The sequence below is a fragment of the Periophthalmus magnuspinnatus genome, chromosome 12 (assembly GCF_009829125.3).
Source record: "Periophthalmus magnuspinnatus isolate fPerMag1 chromosome 12, fPerMag1.2.pri, whole genome shotgun sequence".
NCBI classification, from domain to species: Eukaryota; Metazoa; Chordata; class Actinopteri; order Gobiiformes; family Gobiidae; genus Periophthalmus; species Periophthalmus magnuspinnatus.
In genome coordinates, this window is record NC_047137.1 from 10,674,717 (window position 1) to 10,691,678 (window position 16,962).

The following is a 16,962-nucleotide window of genomic DNA, read 5'->3' on the forward strand; positions in this document are numbered from 1 at the left end:
TGTTTGTACAGTAATTTTAGCTAAAAAACTTACACAAATGCTTACGATTCTCTCCAGCCATATCTTTACCCATGAGTCACCTTCAAATAAATTTTCTCTGACACCTAATCCCAGACAAAAAAACAACATTGTTCTTGGCTAAACAAAAGTGACACTCCCAAAACCCTTTGACTCACTTTGTTTTCACTGTAAAACTTGCTCAAGGCTGAACTCATATCAGGAGTCAGAGGAGACAATGGAACAACGCAGACCGCTAATTGTGCATCTCCGGGGCTTAAATCTAGACACAAGCTGCTTTTATTATTGTAAAGTACTTTCAAAGTGATTGATAATATTTTCATTAGGTTACATCAGTGTGTCCGTAGGCTAAAAGGTTGAAAAGAGTCTTTATTAGTTTGAATTGGACTGAGTAAGATTGTTTATAGACTTTTAATGGCTTGTTAGGTCTTGCAGTCAGTCTACACAGTGTTCATGCACGTTTGGGGGATGGAAGGACGACTAGAAAATCTACAATAATACAGAGAGACAAATGAACTTCAAACCAAGACAAACCAACCACTCTGATACCCGTGCATGTCAGATATGGGTATGATATGGGCTATGGGTGTTCTAAATCTACCCAAGATATTTACCATTTCATTTTTTTGGTCTTCTTTTGGGTCATTTTTGTCTTTTTTTGGTCATTTTTGTCATCTTTTTGGTAGTTTTTTTGTCATCTTTTTAGTCAGTTTTTTTTCATTTTGGTCATTTTTGTCATATTTTTTGTCATTTTTGTCATCTTTTTGGTAATTTTTTTTGTCATCTTCTTGGTCATTTTTTTTTTCTTTTTGGTCTTTTTTTTGTCTTTTTGGTCTTTTTTGTCTTCTTTTTGGTAATTTTTTTTCTTTTTTGGTCATTTTTGTGATCTTTTTGGTATTTTTTGTCATCTTCTTGGTCATTTTTTTTTCTTTTTGGTCTTTTTTGTCTTCTTTTTGGTCATTTTTGTCCTCTTTTTGGTAATTTTTTTTGTCATCTTCTTGGTCATTTTTTTTTTCTTTTTGGTCTTTTTTGTCTTCTTTTTGGTATTTTTTTTTCTTTTTTGGTCATTTTTGTGATCTTTTTGGTATTTTTTTTTTCTTTTTTGTCATCTTTTTTAGTCAGTTTTTTCATTTTGGTCATTTTTTCTTCTTTTTGGTAATTTTTGTCATCTTTTTGGTAATTTTTTTGTCATCTTCTTGGTCATTTTTTTTCTTTTTGGTCTTTTTTTTCTTTTTTTGTCATTTTTGTCATCTTTTTGGTATTTTTTTTCTTTTTTGTCATCTTTTTGGTCAGTTTTTTCATTTTGGTAATTTTTTTCTTCTTTTTGGTAATTTTTTTCTTCTTTTTAGTAATTTTTTTTGTCATCTTCTTGGTCATTTTTTTTTTCTTTTTGGTCTTTTTTGTCTTTTTGGTAATTATTTTCTATTTTTGGTCATTTTTGTCTTCTTTTTGGTCATTTTTTTGTTTGACATCCTCTGTGTCCCCAGATACAAGGTACATTTGTTCAAATCAAATGCAGCTTTTAACAATGGGCTCTGTGCCAGATCCAATGAAATTCAGTTAGTTTAAAGCTAAAAATAATCAGCATCTACAGACAGTCATGAATCAATGCTAGTGCAGCCTCGGCAGCTCAATGAGTGAATTTTAGAAGTTCTGAGTTTTCAGTTCCTTTTTTCTCCAGATCATGAGCCACAATCTTGAATCTGAAGTACCAAACAGGAGGATTGACCAACTGTATATATTTTATGTTGATAAGGCTGATTGAGAAAACCGATATTCAAACTCAACACTGAACCTAACAACAACGGATTTAATACCAAGTTATATGGTCTTGTCTTTTGAGCTGAAGATGTTTCACGTTTCCTCTTGGTAACTACTATCTGTGTAAAAAGAATGGCTCAACATGGTTCGGGTGGAGCACTGGTTAGCACTTTCACCTCACAACAACAAGGTCTTCTGTCTGAGTCCCGGGGTTTGCATGTTCTCTGTATCTTTTCATAAATTAAATCCTATGTCTCCATACTTAACGTTTCTGATACCATAGTGATAATCAAAACAACCTTTCTTTAGACAGTAGAATGTGATTTTCAACATTAAATTGCAGTACTTTCTTTTATAATACCATGTGGCCTTATATCTGTGTAATCCCTCAGTCTATGTGACCTTATATGTGTTCTGATACAGCTCAAGATCATTCTAAAGCTACTCAGGAAAGGTTCATTTCTGTCCTGTTAAAGTAACTTTTTTAGTATCAGTACCTCCTTAAATTAGTATCTAGTTTCAATACTTTTGTCAACCCTAATGTCGCTAGTACACAACCACCATAACCTCCTTCCCTTCTGCTATTTTTACTTTCCAAACTCCCTTTTAACCCCCTATTTTTTCCCTCCTCCCTCTTCCATTTCCTTTACGTCTTTTCTCCCTAATTTTCCCTGGCTGGGGTTTTAACGAGGACGCTGTAATTTGTCTCTTTCAGATCCTAACACACGGTTGGGGGTTGTACATTCGATAAAGGTGGCTCCCCGCTGGGCAGATGCATTATTCTGTGTGTGATGTGGCGTAGTGATACGGCTCACGGCTTCAGTCAAAACATCTGACACTTTTCCTTTTTTTGTACCTTGCCCCGCACCCGTCTTCCTCAACAAGTCTCCTCCTCTTAAAGGTCCTATATTATGCACAGCTCAGGTTTTTTTAAACACCTTCAATCTCAGTTTCGATCAAAGACTATTCTGTCCTTAAGCAAGACACTTCACTCATTTTGTTCATGTGTTGTTTGCATTCATGGGGTGTGTGCGTAGGTGGTTAGTGGTGGTACAGTTAGGTCCTACATTGTGCAAAATGGACTCCTGCAAGCTTTAAGCCATGTTATAATCATAAACGTACCTGAAGTTATTTTTGTAACCCAGCATTATTAGTCTGTCTACATCCCCAAACCTCAAAATGGCCTATTCCACCTTGTGATGTCATGAAGCAGTAATTTTCAAGCTACCTTTTAACTTTTGTTCAGTAGAGATGAGCAATCCAGGGCTGAAATCATCCAAATGATTCTAGTGAAGGTGTATGGAGTTTAAAAACACAGCGGAGCACTTCCTGTATTGCCACACGATGACATCAGAAGGTGGAACAGAGTGTTTGAGAGAAGTTTGATAGAAGAACTGAACCTAAATATGCAGGGTTTGTGTGTTAAACATGAAACAAAATGCAAGTCCAGGTATGCTTTGTGATGAGGAAACAACTTTATAACATAGATCAGAAAACAGAGTAACATGGGCCCTTTAATGAACTACTTCAAGGCATCAGAAAGTTTAATAGATTGTACTTAGCTCTCAAGGTAAAGACAGACTAATTGTGCAGGATGACTCGAACAACGCAACTCAAGGAAAATTTTCTCTAAAGAACTAAATGTAACCCTCAGCACTCTTCATGAATCGGCCCATTTTAGCTTTAGTGTCAAACAAACTTGTTATTAAGGGTCTTTGCTTGTAGCCGTCACACTGAATCACAACTGAACCTGCTTTGACAGTCTTTTAACCTGCATATAGAGAACACTTTATAAGTTTTTCGCATTCTCAGTATATGGACCTCATGTGAAAACTCTGAAACTCCAGAATTCACTCACTAAGCTGTAAAACTAATGATTGGGTGCGGGGGCTGGGGTTTACGTAGTGACAATATTCAGTTACTTTTACTTGAATAACTTGAATAACTTGAATAACTTTTCTAGCAATCTTTTTTGTTACTAATACTTGAGTAATATTTGTATTGAACTAACAGTACACTTAAACGTTTCCTCTTCCTACTGTGAGTAAGTCCCGACAGTTGTTCTTTAAGTTTTCCCAAATACTTCCATCCATCCATTTTCTTCCACTTATCCGGTGCTGGGTCGGGGAGGCAGCAGGAGCAGGGACTTCCAGACTTCCCTCACCCCAGACACGTCCTCCAGCTCCTCCGTTGGGACCCCAAGGCGTTCCCAGGCCAGCCGAGAGACATAGTCCCTCCAGTGTGTCCTGGGTTTTTCTCTCCCTAGTACCTCCCAAATACTTTTCTACTTGTATTTGAGTATGTTTTGGCTACTCTACCCACCTCTGAAAACTGGCAACCCAAATAAGAGACGCATGTGAGGCTCATTCTGCTTTCAGCTAATCATTTTGAAAACTGAAACGCCAAATTATAACATAAGTAAATGGGGCATGTCCAATGTTTTTGTAATTAAGAAAAATCATCTTTAGAATTGGTAGCGGTAAAAGCTATATTTGATCATTTGAGCCTTTTTACCTCTTATCTGGGGACGTAGATGCACATGTTTTGGAAATTTTCACGACATTTATATATTATTGATTTGACATAATATGAACTCTTTAATATTAACTTGTTCTCCCTGTTCGTGCTGGTTCACACCCTAGGTAGAGGAGCTCCACTTCACACCCTAGGTAGAAGAACCCCACTTCTGGACTGCGGGGTTCTGACTGGTTGGTGCTGGTTGATTCCATTCATCTTGGCGCATCTTCGGAGCGTGTCATGTGACCTTTTGCGGCGCTAGTCTCAGAGTAGAAATATTGCAGTCATTAGTTGAAGTGAAGCTGCTTGTGAAATTGGAACCGAGGGAGGCGCAAAATATCCTGGTTCATTTGTTATGTGCCGATAGACAAATACTTTCATATGTTTGGAGTTGGATTGAGTTGGATTTTGAAAACGATATGTTGCATGGCATTACTATGATTCAAATTTAAAAAACGTATCTGAGAACTTTTGTTTTGTGCAAGAATTTTTAGAATCTGTCAATTTCTCTGTCTGTTTGATTACAACTTTTATTCTTTAATGGCTTTAAGGAAGAAAACACGGTTATATTACAGGTTCCTGGTTCAAAAATTATTGATCAAGACATTTCTCATTGTTATTTTGGGGATAATATATTACAATTTTTTTTTTATCTTTGTTATAATGTTGTTTCCTCATCAAAAACACACCTAGAGTTGTGTTTTCTTTGATTGACACACGTTTAACACATGTAGAATTAAATCTCACCTTCTCCCCATATTCCTTTCTGATTGCGTTGTTTTTGTAGAACCTTTTAATAAATCAGATTTTAACTATTTAACAATAATTAAACTTGCATTATGTAACTTTTCTGGTCGAGTGTCTGCCACCTGTTTCCATGGATGTTTTTTCGCCCCATTGCTTAAAACTTTATTTATAATATTAAACTTATCTATCTCTATTGATACAAGCAAACAGCACCAATAGCCAAAGTTACAAGTCAGATCTGTGTTAATCAAGGTATGTTTTGTAACTGTGGAACACTAGACACACTAGAAAAGTCACATACTGCACTTTTAATGGACTTCACATACCTCAACACCCTGTTTTATTCTCACAACCCACCAACTTTGCCTTTATTTCATTTATTAGACCAGAAAACTAACTAAACTAACATTTATTATATATTTATTCATTTTCTTTTCCTCAAGTGCTGCTCCAAGGACACCTCTTCCACCCACGAACGCTTACACTCTCGTATCAACCCTCCTCCGGCGCATCGTATTAGTCACATTAACCTCACAAATCCCCCCTAAATATAAAGTTGATAGTGTTATACTACAAACTCCTTCCACTCATCAAACTGAAATCCTTCTATTAACTCGAAGACCCGTTTCCGTCCCCAAACATCACATCTCATTTGGTTTTGCGAGCTGCTTTGCCATTGCCTTTTATTGTATTCCATTACTCCTGATGGCATGTGACAGCTATTTAAGGCAACGGTATCAAGCGAACGGTACACATGGTTTTATAGTAATTGAGTGCAGTAAAGTCTAAGTGCGAGTAGTGAAAATACACAGCTGTTTAATGTATGTCTCTGTAGTGGTACTATGGAATGGCTGTGTTTGTGTTGGATTGTCACTTGCCTGTTTGGTCTGCCACAGTTTTCGGTGAGTTTAAGATTAGGATTGAAATATAAGTTTGGTAGTGCAAATTATGGTGGGAATTGATTATTTGGCCTTTATTTGCATACCTCTCGTTCATACAGGCATGATGGGTGAAGTGTCTTGCTCAAACGTGCAACAAATTGTGAGCTTTAACCCATATTATAGTGCTGTTACCTTATCAAAAACACACCTGGAGTTGTGTTTTGTTTCATTCACACATATTTGAGTAATCCTGTATTATCTGTCTTCATCTCCAATGCTCAAAATGCTCTGTTCCACCTTGTGATGTCGCGTAGTGGAAGTTTACAGCTACCTTTTACCTTTTGTTCAGTAGGGATTTGTAATTCCACGACTGAAATGATCCAAGTGATTGAGAATAAAAACACTACGGAGCACTTCCTGTATTGCCACACGATGACATCACAAGGTCTAACAGAAGATACACTCAGCTTAAATATGCAGGGTTTGTGTGTTAAACATGTGTGAATGAAACAAAACACAACTCCAGGTATGTTTTTGATGAGAAAACTACATGATTACAGAAAAAAATTGCCAGAAAACAGCGTAGTACGGGCCCTTTAAGAACTTTACATGTTTTGTTGAATAATTCACATTTGATATTCAATGTTTTTGTGTTATAGGCATCTAATTGCATCCTATTACAGGTCCAGTTTCTTGTAACTGTAGTTTCTCTCCGGTTGGTAGAACATTGATCTACTAATCCGAGGTTTGGAGGTTCAAATCCCACTCCCGACACTGGTTCAGTTAGTATAGCCAATGGGTCTTCCAGCTTGGTGGTCAGTTTCAGCTTCCACTGTTTCTGTATCCTTGGGCAAGGACACAGAAACAGAGAATGAAGAGTGAGGGGAGTCATGGTTTTTGAGTTTCTGGGTTTCTCCTCAAACCTGATTAAATGTGACCAACAGAAGTAAATATTATTTGTTTAAACAAGATGATTTAACCTAGCTTTGAGATGTCAAATCCAAGCTGTCATGGCAACTCATTCAACAAAAACGCTCCTTCAACCCACTGTTTGCCTCCCATCACACCAGTATAAAACTATTGCACCACAACACCACTCTCCCAAACACTTCCAACTTTATTTGTTATTTTCCTCTCATAGCCTCGAGACAGTAGCACACAGGGCCTGGCAATTCCAGATGGATGTTTGTGAATCCGTGGAGCCTTAGGAGGTGTCCACTGCTCTCCTCACTCCCCCCCTATCCCCTCTCCTCTCCTTCCCAGCTCAAATGGCCTGCTTCTTCATGATCATAGCCACTCTCCCCTGCTCCGCTCTTATCGCCAACATCCATTATTATGTCAGACACATCTCCACTCCATCTCCAGACTCGTTCTTTCTCTCCATACTCCTCCAACAAATGTTACCTTTTCATATCAGGGGCCATAGAAAATACGCTTTTTCTAAACCCACGATCCGCAGATTCGATAACCTTCGCCGCCCGACCGCAAATGTCACACCGCGCGGTCGGCCAATCAGATGAGGTTTTTAAGGACCAGCGAGGCTCTCCTATGGGGTGACACTGGGGTTGGGTGGTGGCGTGTGGAGAATGAGAATGGCGGAGGTGTGAAGGAGAGGACGTATCGAGTTAAATATCAAACAGGTGACGGGAAGTTGATCCTAAATAGTTTGCCAAACAGGCGGGATGTTTCAAAATGAGAAAACTATGCAAGAAAACTGTAAGATTTCATATTTTTTTCCTTGACCTGGTGACATAATATTTCGCAAGGAGGTCTGGCTTTCAATTTTGTTTCTTATGTATCAAAGTATTGCTATCTGTAGTATATTCCTAGTAAAGTAATTATACAGGGATGTACTGCAACTGTGAACAGGTACAATTTCTAATTTTCTGGAAGTGGCACGTCACCTGCGTCATTCTATGGAAGCAGAAAGTTAAAACCGTACTGCGGAAGACTATAGCCAAAAGAACAACATTTCCATGGAAACAAGCAGGAGAAGGCCGTCCTCCAGGCCAATAAGAGTCAGGTTTGTGGAGATGCAAGCCTGGTCAGAGTATGAATGCATGTTTTTTTTTTTCCAGTTTTCAGTGTAAAAATAGCTAAAACGTTACACATTGTGGTTTAAAATGAAAAACGTTAAATAATTCTAGCTTGGTCTGAGCTACTGTAGGCCATAACGCACGCCAAAAACAAGGGCGAAACAAAGGTAGTCTCAGCTAATTAGAGAAAGTCTCTAAAAACAGACGAATGAGAATGGACGATGAATAGAACCTTCATATAAATTTGTCAGCATAGCAACTAGTACCACATAAAAAAGCAGGTACATTAACAACAACAAAAGGTGTCAACTCTGAACTAACCTCAAAATATCAGATCATTACATACTTGCCCTGCAACTGTAAATGTACATTCATGAGTGCGTTAAAATTTGGAAAAAATTTATGAATTAAAAAATAATCAATAAAATAAATAAATATTATCAATAAAATAAATAAATGAATAATAATAATAATAATAATAATAATATGCAATTTAAAATAAAAATGTATCACCAATTTAATTCATAAATATCACCATACAGAGACATATGGGGTGGTTTAGTAGGTTCAACAACAGTATAGCACAGGAAATAGCTGATTTTTACATAATTTTGCAGTCACAAAGCCATTTCTACATACCACTGTGAGAAAATTCTAATCCTTTACCACTATATAGGCTTCCCTGTTTAACATGCACAAACACACTTTACCAAAGCTATACAGTGAATACAGGTGCTGTCTCAGTAACCCACCTGTGATATCTTATTTAGTATTTCTATCAGCTTTTGCATCTCCCTCTCGCTGTGACACGGGGGTTGAACAGGTACGCTTTTATGAATGAGAATGAGACAGGCGTGGCCATTGGAAATACCAGCAGATATCAGGCTGCACTATTGGACACTATCCTCTCACCAGTCACCCAAGTGTTTATCAAAAAGAGCAATGCTAATTAGGACCACGAGCAAATATGTTCTATTGTAGCAACAGTTTGGTGTTGTAATGGCAGAAATATGAGTGTTATGCTATTTTTAATGTCCTCAGTGGAAGTTAGCATGGCACGTAACGCTATACTGCTCGCAAAATATGGCTCCCAGGGGATTCTGTAATTTTTGCATATATCTATTGAATATGACTCTCAAGATTGCAAGTTATTACTATGAAAGTTTGCTGTATATTTGTGGATGGGTTGTTTGAGGATAAACTAGCGCCTGCGAAAAAATTCTGTCATAAAAGATTGCAGTATGTAAGGATTAAGATGCGAATGGAATTTTAATCTAATCCAATCTGACAGTGATGAGGATTAAAATACAGTATGTTCCTGTTATGGTTGTAAAAGGAATGGTTAAGGACACATAATATGCAAAATGGATGTTTTTAAGATTAACGTCTGCTATATAGTTACAATCTATGACACCCATGAATTACTATGTTTTAAATTGGACATTTTGAATCGTAATATTGATCTAAAATGACTTAATAAAATAAACAAGTCATATGAAAACTGCGGAGCTGATGTTGCTGCAAAGAGCTAGCAACTGTTGGCACCTCCGATGGATAACCATGCTAGTTGCAGATTTTTTTCATTTATTCTAAAATGACTGTGCCGCTGCTGAACCCTACGTGTATCACCAATTAAGAAAATAAAATTGGGAAACAAATCTCAAGTCTTAATATAACTTCGAGAAGATTAATGAGAAATGACTATAACATGATTAAAAGCTCTAAAAGAGGTTTGCTTTAAGCTTTTAACCATGTCAGATTGTTTTGCCCCCAACTAATTCATACCTGTAGTCATATTTTGGTTCATTAAGGCTTTTTTCATTCAATCCATTAATCCAAAGTCGTTTCTTTCTTCTCCGAGCATTCAAAAATGCTCTGTTTGCCCGAATTGTTACGTCACAGATAAAGAAGCTCATTCTTATTTCAATTTGTGTTCACGACGAATGCATGGCTCTATTAGCGTAGCATTCACATCGACTTCATTAACTCCCCATTATTAACTTCTGTTGCAGACAGCAGAGGGAGCTCCTGCACCTAAACACCTCTTTGCAAACAGAAGTATAGTTTATAAAGTCTGTTTCCCAAATGTAGAAATTACTTAAAGTTAAAAAATGTGAAATACTTATCCCAAGGCGACCAAAACTATAAAGCCACAAGAATGCATAATATGTACGTGTAGCGCAAAAGACGCTCTGAGCTTGCACACTCTTACGTACAATCAGTATCTGACTGCTGGTTGCTGCGAATGGATTCTACATATTCATTTGTTCAGACAGTGGGAACAGGAAATAAGAAGTGCATAGTTCACAAGGCATAGATCATGCTTTCTTTAACCTAATATTTTATGTCCTAAATTAAAATTCAAAATTGTGAAATACCAAACAGAAAGAGACAGTCATTTTCCTCCACGACCTAACCTCTCACCGAGTTTGTATGGATCCTTTTCCGGCTTCACAGCTCAATAAAAGGGCATATTTGAGTAGCTTCTGAATTTGCATGACAGGTTATGCATCTCCCACATTCAATAGGCTGTAGGGCGATGGTTGATGGTTAGATTACCATTAATATTTGAATATTCCTATGCAGTTATTGGAGCAATCATATAGACACCAATGGCGATGCAGCTATGGAATTTTTATTAGGCATCGTGCAACTGGAAGATCTCCGCGAGTAATTCCTCTGCATTGTAAATACGCGCTGTTTGCATAAGTGGGTTACAGTCATTGTTGGTACATAAATATGCTAATGTTGAAATAATAGGCGAGTAGAATGCAGCAAATTGCCTTGAATGAATTGATGGGGAATCGTTCGGTGCTTCGAAGTAAAGGTCACGGTGATTCAATACATATTAGTTTCATGCCCTCACCTATAATGAACAATTTGCTTTGCACGAGATACAAAGTTGCATAGAGAAATAAGATAATGTAATAAATTGTTGTAAAGAGATAAATTAATAGGACTGGATAGCCTTGATGCATAAATAAAATGCTAAATATTCAGTAATGATACCTGTGAATAAGCTGGAGCTGTAGGGGTCTTGATCCAGGGCCAGTGACCCCGGGGTTGTGCATTGACTCTGGGTGTGGCTGGGGACACGTTGCCCTTGGACATGGACTGCTTCTCGTTATAGGCTTGGAATGGCTAAAAAATGCTGCTTCATGCATTGTTTATACGCACAACCAATTAACTTGCACTGTCTCCTAATGAATGCCTTGTGTGTCTTCAAATCGTGTCGTGCGGTTTAGTCTAACGCAACGTGATTTGAAGTGGTCAATAGCCTCTTTTTTAAAACGTAGCAAGAGACACGTTTATCGCTTAAACTAGGTGTGCAAGCGTGCGTGCATGAGATGGATAATGGCGGATGAGTGTTATTTCAAGACTGTGTTCCTGTCTGTATGTTTAAAGTTGTAGTTACCTGAGTTTTACTGTGTTAAAACATTCAAAACAAACAAAAAAAACAAACATTTGCAGTGGTCCAAAGTTGTGTTTTACTTTACTAATACCTTCTTAGCATCCTCATTATCCACCGTGATGAGTTTATAAGATCTTTTCTCAACTTTCAAAGGCCAGAGTGGAGTTTTGCTGTTGCGGTAATGCTAACAACAACTAGCACGCCAACAGCGGACATGCATTACTTCTTGATTCGCAGATGAAGAAAACACTTATTCATTAAACGAGACAGACAGAACGCAGCAGCTCCTTTTTGACCCGAAGGGCTACTTGTATACTTGTACAATATACCTGTACTGAAGCAAAACATTACTTTATTATATGGAAATAATCTGGTGCATTCTCTTTACTGTAACACCAATTCACCGTACATCAAATGATCTTTTCAAATATTTGTTTTAAGCATCAACTTGTCCAAGGAGTAGAGGTATAAACTTGCATTTACGGTATAATCTAGAAGTTGTCTTGATCAATGTTTAGTTTTGCACCATTTCTATAACATATTTTAGTCGAACCTTCTATGGACCTTCATCAACAGAACTAGCATTAACATCTTTCTTTCTCCTTTGCAGTTCCTGTGCCTGAAGAACATCCGCACATTTCTCAAGGTCTGCCACGACAAGTTCGGCCTGCGCAACAGTGAACTCTTCGACCCCTTCGACCTTTTCGATGTCCGGGATTTCGGCAAGGTGAGTCAGCTTATACGTTTGTTCCTTTGTACGCCGCTCACTGCTGTTATGAGCACCCATGGGCGACGGTTTGTGCTCGGAGACATGAAGCTGCTTGCGACGCTGATGCTATTATGCCTGGAGTTATGTTGGATCCTTGTCAGATCATAGACAGAGATTCGTTGCTTGGAGTTTTGGCAATCTGTGAAGCGATCTGTCATGGCTCTTTTGGCTCTTGGAATATAGAGTTGATGTGCTTATTGGCTATAAAAAAAAAAGGTTGTATTCACAGGTTTTAGCTTCTGGGTATATGTAACATTTGGAGCACCTTCAAAAGATGTTTTGAATTGTTAATCTCTATGGTAACAGTTATAATTTTGAATCATTCTGAAACCCATAGATAGATCTGTTAGTTGGGAGACTGAAATTAAACATTAAGGGCTTTATAAACACTAAAACTAAAGACATTTTTGACAATGGACTAGACTTTATACTCTCTACATATTCAAATACCACAATGATAATTAAAAACACTTTCTTTAGACAATATAATTAAATTTTCAACTTTAAATCATAGTACATTCTTTTACGTTCCATAGTGGTCCATGGGCATATACTCGTCTATGTGTCTTATACTTGTCCTGATACACCTCAAGATTATTTTAAAGCTATCCAGGAAAGTTTCAAGAGTGAAAAATGAACTGCTAATCTTCAGATGGATTTCAGAAGCTGTATAAACTACAGTTCGAACAGGTTTTATCGATAATAAGACAGCATATTTGGCATCACTACACACACATCTAAGTTAGTGCTAAAGGCTACTGTTGCAGAATAAATTGAAGTAGCCAGAGAGTTGTAAAGATGAGGCTGGAGTTCTAACACAGGAAGTCTGGCTATGCTTCTGTTGTAGGGAGTATTATACCTTTTATGAAATAGGCTAAGAGGAGGAGGATTGAGCTGGCAGTGTGGGGCTGGCACAGCACATACATTCAGTTTTTTATCAGGTATATTGTGTTTGTGTTTTGTAAATAATTTCTAACTGTGAGCTGTTTTTGGCATTTGCATTGCATGTTTGTCTTTGATTCCTGATTTGGGTTGCGTGTGATTTGTGGATAAATGAATAGATGATAGAAATGATCAGTGGAGCATTTGGAATCAAATGTTCTGGGTGATGTGTTCACATCTCTATAGACTGGTTGAGCATTTCCGCTGTTTACATGCCAGATGTCACCTTTGACAAGACATGATAGAGCGTATAATTAAGAGATGTTATTCAGGAAACGTACTGCGTATGTGTTGTTTATGTTTGCAGCAGTTTGATTGCACTAATGATCCCTAAAGTGTTGATTTGAGTTCAAAACTTTATTTAAAGCAGGGAATAACTATATGTGCACGTTCATCACTTTTGTGTCTACTACAAACAGTTTTTTGTTATAGGATTTGGCATCACATTTTTTTGCCAAAAAAATAGACTTAAACAAAAGTATGGTTTGTATGTTTTTAATTTTCTTTTTCCATGGAATCAAGCAGTTTATTTGTGAAGTAAACCTGTTCAAAACAAACAGAACATTCAGGGACACATGTTTATTAACTATTTAAAATAAATCCTATACTACCATACTACCTTTAGTGGTGCGGCGTGGAACTTCTGGTGGTGCTTGGCCTGGAATGTTCTACAGCGTGGCATTATCCAAAACTATTTTGTGTGCATTCATTCATACAGGTGTTTTTGTAACTGTAAAGTACCTTACCTTACCTTCTTACTGTGAGCAGGGTTGCCTCTCCAAAAATATGACCAGCGTTTTGTTTTCTGTTTTGTTTTTTTTCTTAGCTAGCCCTGAAACAAAGAGCTCACTGGGATCAAAGAGTACAAATAAAATCACTGAGCTTAACCCTTCTGTAGAATGTATACAGAGACGGGTTGTTGTTGAGGTAGATATATGTTCTGTAAAAGTGAATTGTGGCAAACTTTCACTTTAATCACTGTTAGCAACTCACCAGGCAGTAGATTAGGACCAAAATCAAAAAATCTTGTCGTCTTAAAGTATCGTCTCTTTTTATTTTCAACCAGGTGCAATATAGGTGATGTTACATTGTGATTATCTAACAGCGGAGATAGGCCACAATGTATAAAAATTGTGAACGCAACAAACAAGTTCCATGAATAGTCTTATAAAATTCTTTCATGCCTTAGGAGTGCCTGAAAAAAAGAAAAACACATTTATATTTCTGCTATCTTCAGACAACTTTAGGCAAATGTTTTCGTACTGAATACATTCTCTTGTAGCATTCGGGTTTAAGATGAGTTTTCTGTGTAAACCCTCAGTCGTCCAGGTATGATCCATAATAAAAGGAAAATTCAAATCGGTCAATTGGACCGAGTAGGAGTGCAGAGGATTTACTGCTCATCCAAGCTGCTTCTTCAGTTCAGAGCAACAAAACATCTTCACTCGTCAGCACTGAAGAAGCAGCTTTGATGAGCAGTTGACAGATTTGAATTTTTCTTTCACTTTAGGATGGGTTCAGAATCAAATCTGTCGCTCGCATTAGTTTGAGTGGAGAACGACACAGAGGAGAGAGGAGGAAGTGGAGGAGGAGCATTTGGAAGAAAACTTTATGGGTCAATGATCTAATGGACATCAGGGAGGGACAGCAGTTACTCGAGGCACTTTGGGAGGTCGTGGAAATCAGACTTGGCCGTGTACAAGGCTGCTGACTCATTCTAAGATTTATGGGGATTTCACAGGGATTTTGGATCTGTTAAAACGCCGGTTACAAGGATAGTGCAAGGATAGTTTGGATGGAGTTCAAATGTTGCAAAAATACTGTGACGTTGATTCTGGAAAGGTCGACTTTTGGATGACAAACATGGTTATAGCAGTTCAGAAGTTAGGGAGCAAGATAAATGAACATCTGTGTAAAAGAGGAGCTGGCAAACATGGTTGAAGTGTGTGAGTAAAGACTGAATATGTGATGTAAACATTTGGGAAATTGTGTTTCATCCTATGTAGGTCTAATAATAGGGGTAGAGAGAGTATGCTAATGGATCGTCCAGTTAGATCACCCATTACTATTAGATGACTATTAGAATATGACTTGGGTGACTTTTCACACCTTGGGGTAGTTTAAAGGACTTAACTAATAACAGATACTCTTTACGGTAAACAACAAGGGTGCGCTAGTTTCAGAGTAATTCAGACAGATATATGGCAGTGATTTATAAATGACTATGGATTTAATAAATTTGCCTAACTTGTTTATTTAGAATGTCGTCTAATAAAAGTATAGATTGTCTTTTAATATATCTGTGTACAAATTGTTGAAAAAAACCCACCTGTGAAGCAAATATCACTGTATTCTGCATATAATGACTTCCAAATATCAGAAAAACAAAGCATTACGTTTACTAATCCTTGTTTTCCATTAGCTTTTTTACAGCTTTATGCCAGTGAAATGCCCTTGATGTAGCCTCTAATCCCTGTGTATCGTGTATTTGTATGAGGCTGTGGAAGTGGGTGGGGGAAGGGCGACTCTCGAGGTTACATTAAAACAACAGTATGATGTCATTAAACTGATGATGACGGCTGATGCCACTGTGTCTACTGATCCGGTCCACTGAATGTTAATATCAGGCTTTCTCTCTGACTCAATCTCCCTTAGCTGTTTGTTTTAAGGATAATTGGAGAATAAGTAGGATTTTCCAAAGTCAGTGAGCTGGATTCTGCACTTTGGCACTTTGTTGTGATAAGGTTTACCATGTTTATCACTAGTTTTTTATCCGGATGTCAGTTAAATTGTTTTTGATCAATATTACGGTTTAAAATTGACAAAATGTGAAAATGCTGATGTATGTGTTGGTCCACTGATCTGAAGGTTGATGGTTCAATTCCGCTCTCAATATAAATATCATTGGTATTATGGCCAGCTCCACTACCTCACAGTTTGGTGGTGCGATTCCAGCTCCTACAAATGAATACTGTTGTTTTGTCCTTGAGCAAGACACTTAACCCCCCTCACCCCCCAGTGTCTGTGTACACTGGTCTATGAATGTGTGTGTGAATGGGTGAATGGTTCCTTTGGGTGCTTTGAAGGAGGAAAAACGCAATGTAAAAATGTGACCATTTACTATTTATCATCACCTATTTGTGCAAGATTTACTTATATTTTCAGGAAAATAACATTTTAGGCATGTTATTTTAAAAAATGTAAAACAAAGTGCAAAGTTACTGCACGACATTCCTGTTTTTGGATTTGCTAACCACCCAACCATCCAAGCGTACTTTTTTCCCTTGAGTTGGTACTTGGTAGTAGTTGATATCGATTTCACGCTTAATGCATTCACAGGGAAGACTCTTATCCATTCTTTTCCTAATGTTATTCAGCATATCTTTTCCTGAACCATAAAGAAATGAGGCAGCATAGACAAGAGCTCATTTGGCAGTCCGTATACGTAAAAACCACAACATGGCGTCGGGAGTCAATAATCTCAACGAGGACGGTATTAAAATCTGGCCGAAGTCGCAATCAATCACACAGGCCTCTCCGAACGTCAATTTGGAAATGGCTTTTGTATGGGCCCGGTCTTGTCTATATTGATTTTCCATTAGGTCGGTACATGGCATTATAATATATTGAGTTGGGCAGATCCCTCCTAATGTGGCATACATTTAAATCGTCAACAGGGCGCCTTCAAGGAAATGCACAATGACCTGTTTTTATTGACACCAAAAGTCTATTCTGTGCCCTAACCTCTCTGGTGTATTCACCGCTGTGCATACTGTGCACTAAAGTCACTAAAGTGGTATTGTCAGCCTATATACTGTTAAGACTTAATTATAGCTATTGAGGATTACTGCTTTAGTTGACTCTGTGAATGTTAATTTT

At 37.6% G+C, this 16,962-nt stretch overlaps 1 protein-coding gene across 3 annotated transcripts in view; it reads left to right on the forward strand.

The window, feature by feature from the left end:
• vav2 (vav 2 guanine nucleotide exchange factor) overlaps positions 1-16,962 on the forward strand; it is a 354,595-nt gene that overhangs the window by 103,917 nt on the left and 233,716 nt on the right. For all 3 annotated transcript variants that reach the window (XM_055225679.1, XM_033976209.2, XM_055225680.1), the window contains exon 2: positions 11,983-12,099. In XM_055225679.1, coding sequence (XP_055081654.1) covers positions 11,983-12,099 — 117 coding nt within the window. The remainder of the gene's footprint in view (positions 1-11,982; positions 12,100-16,962) is intronic.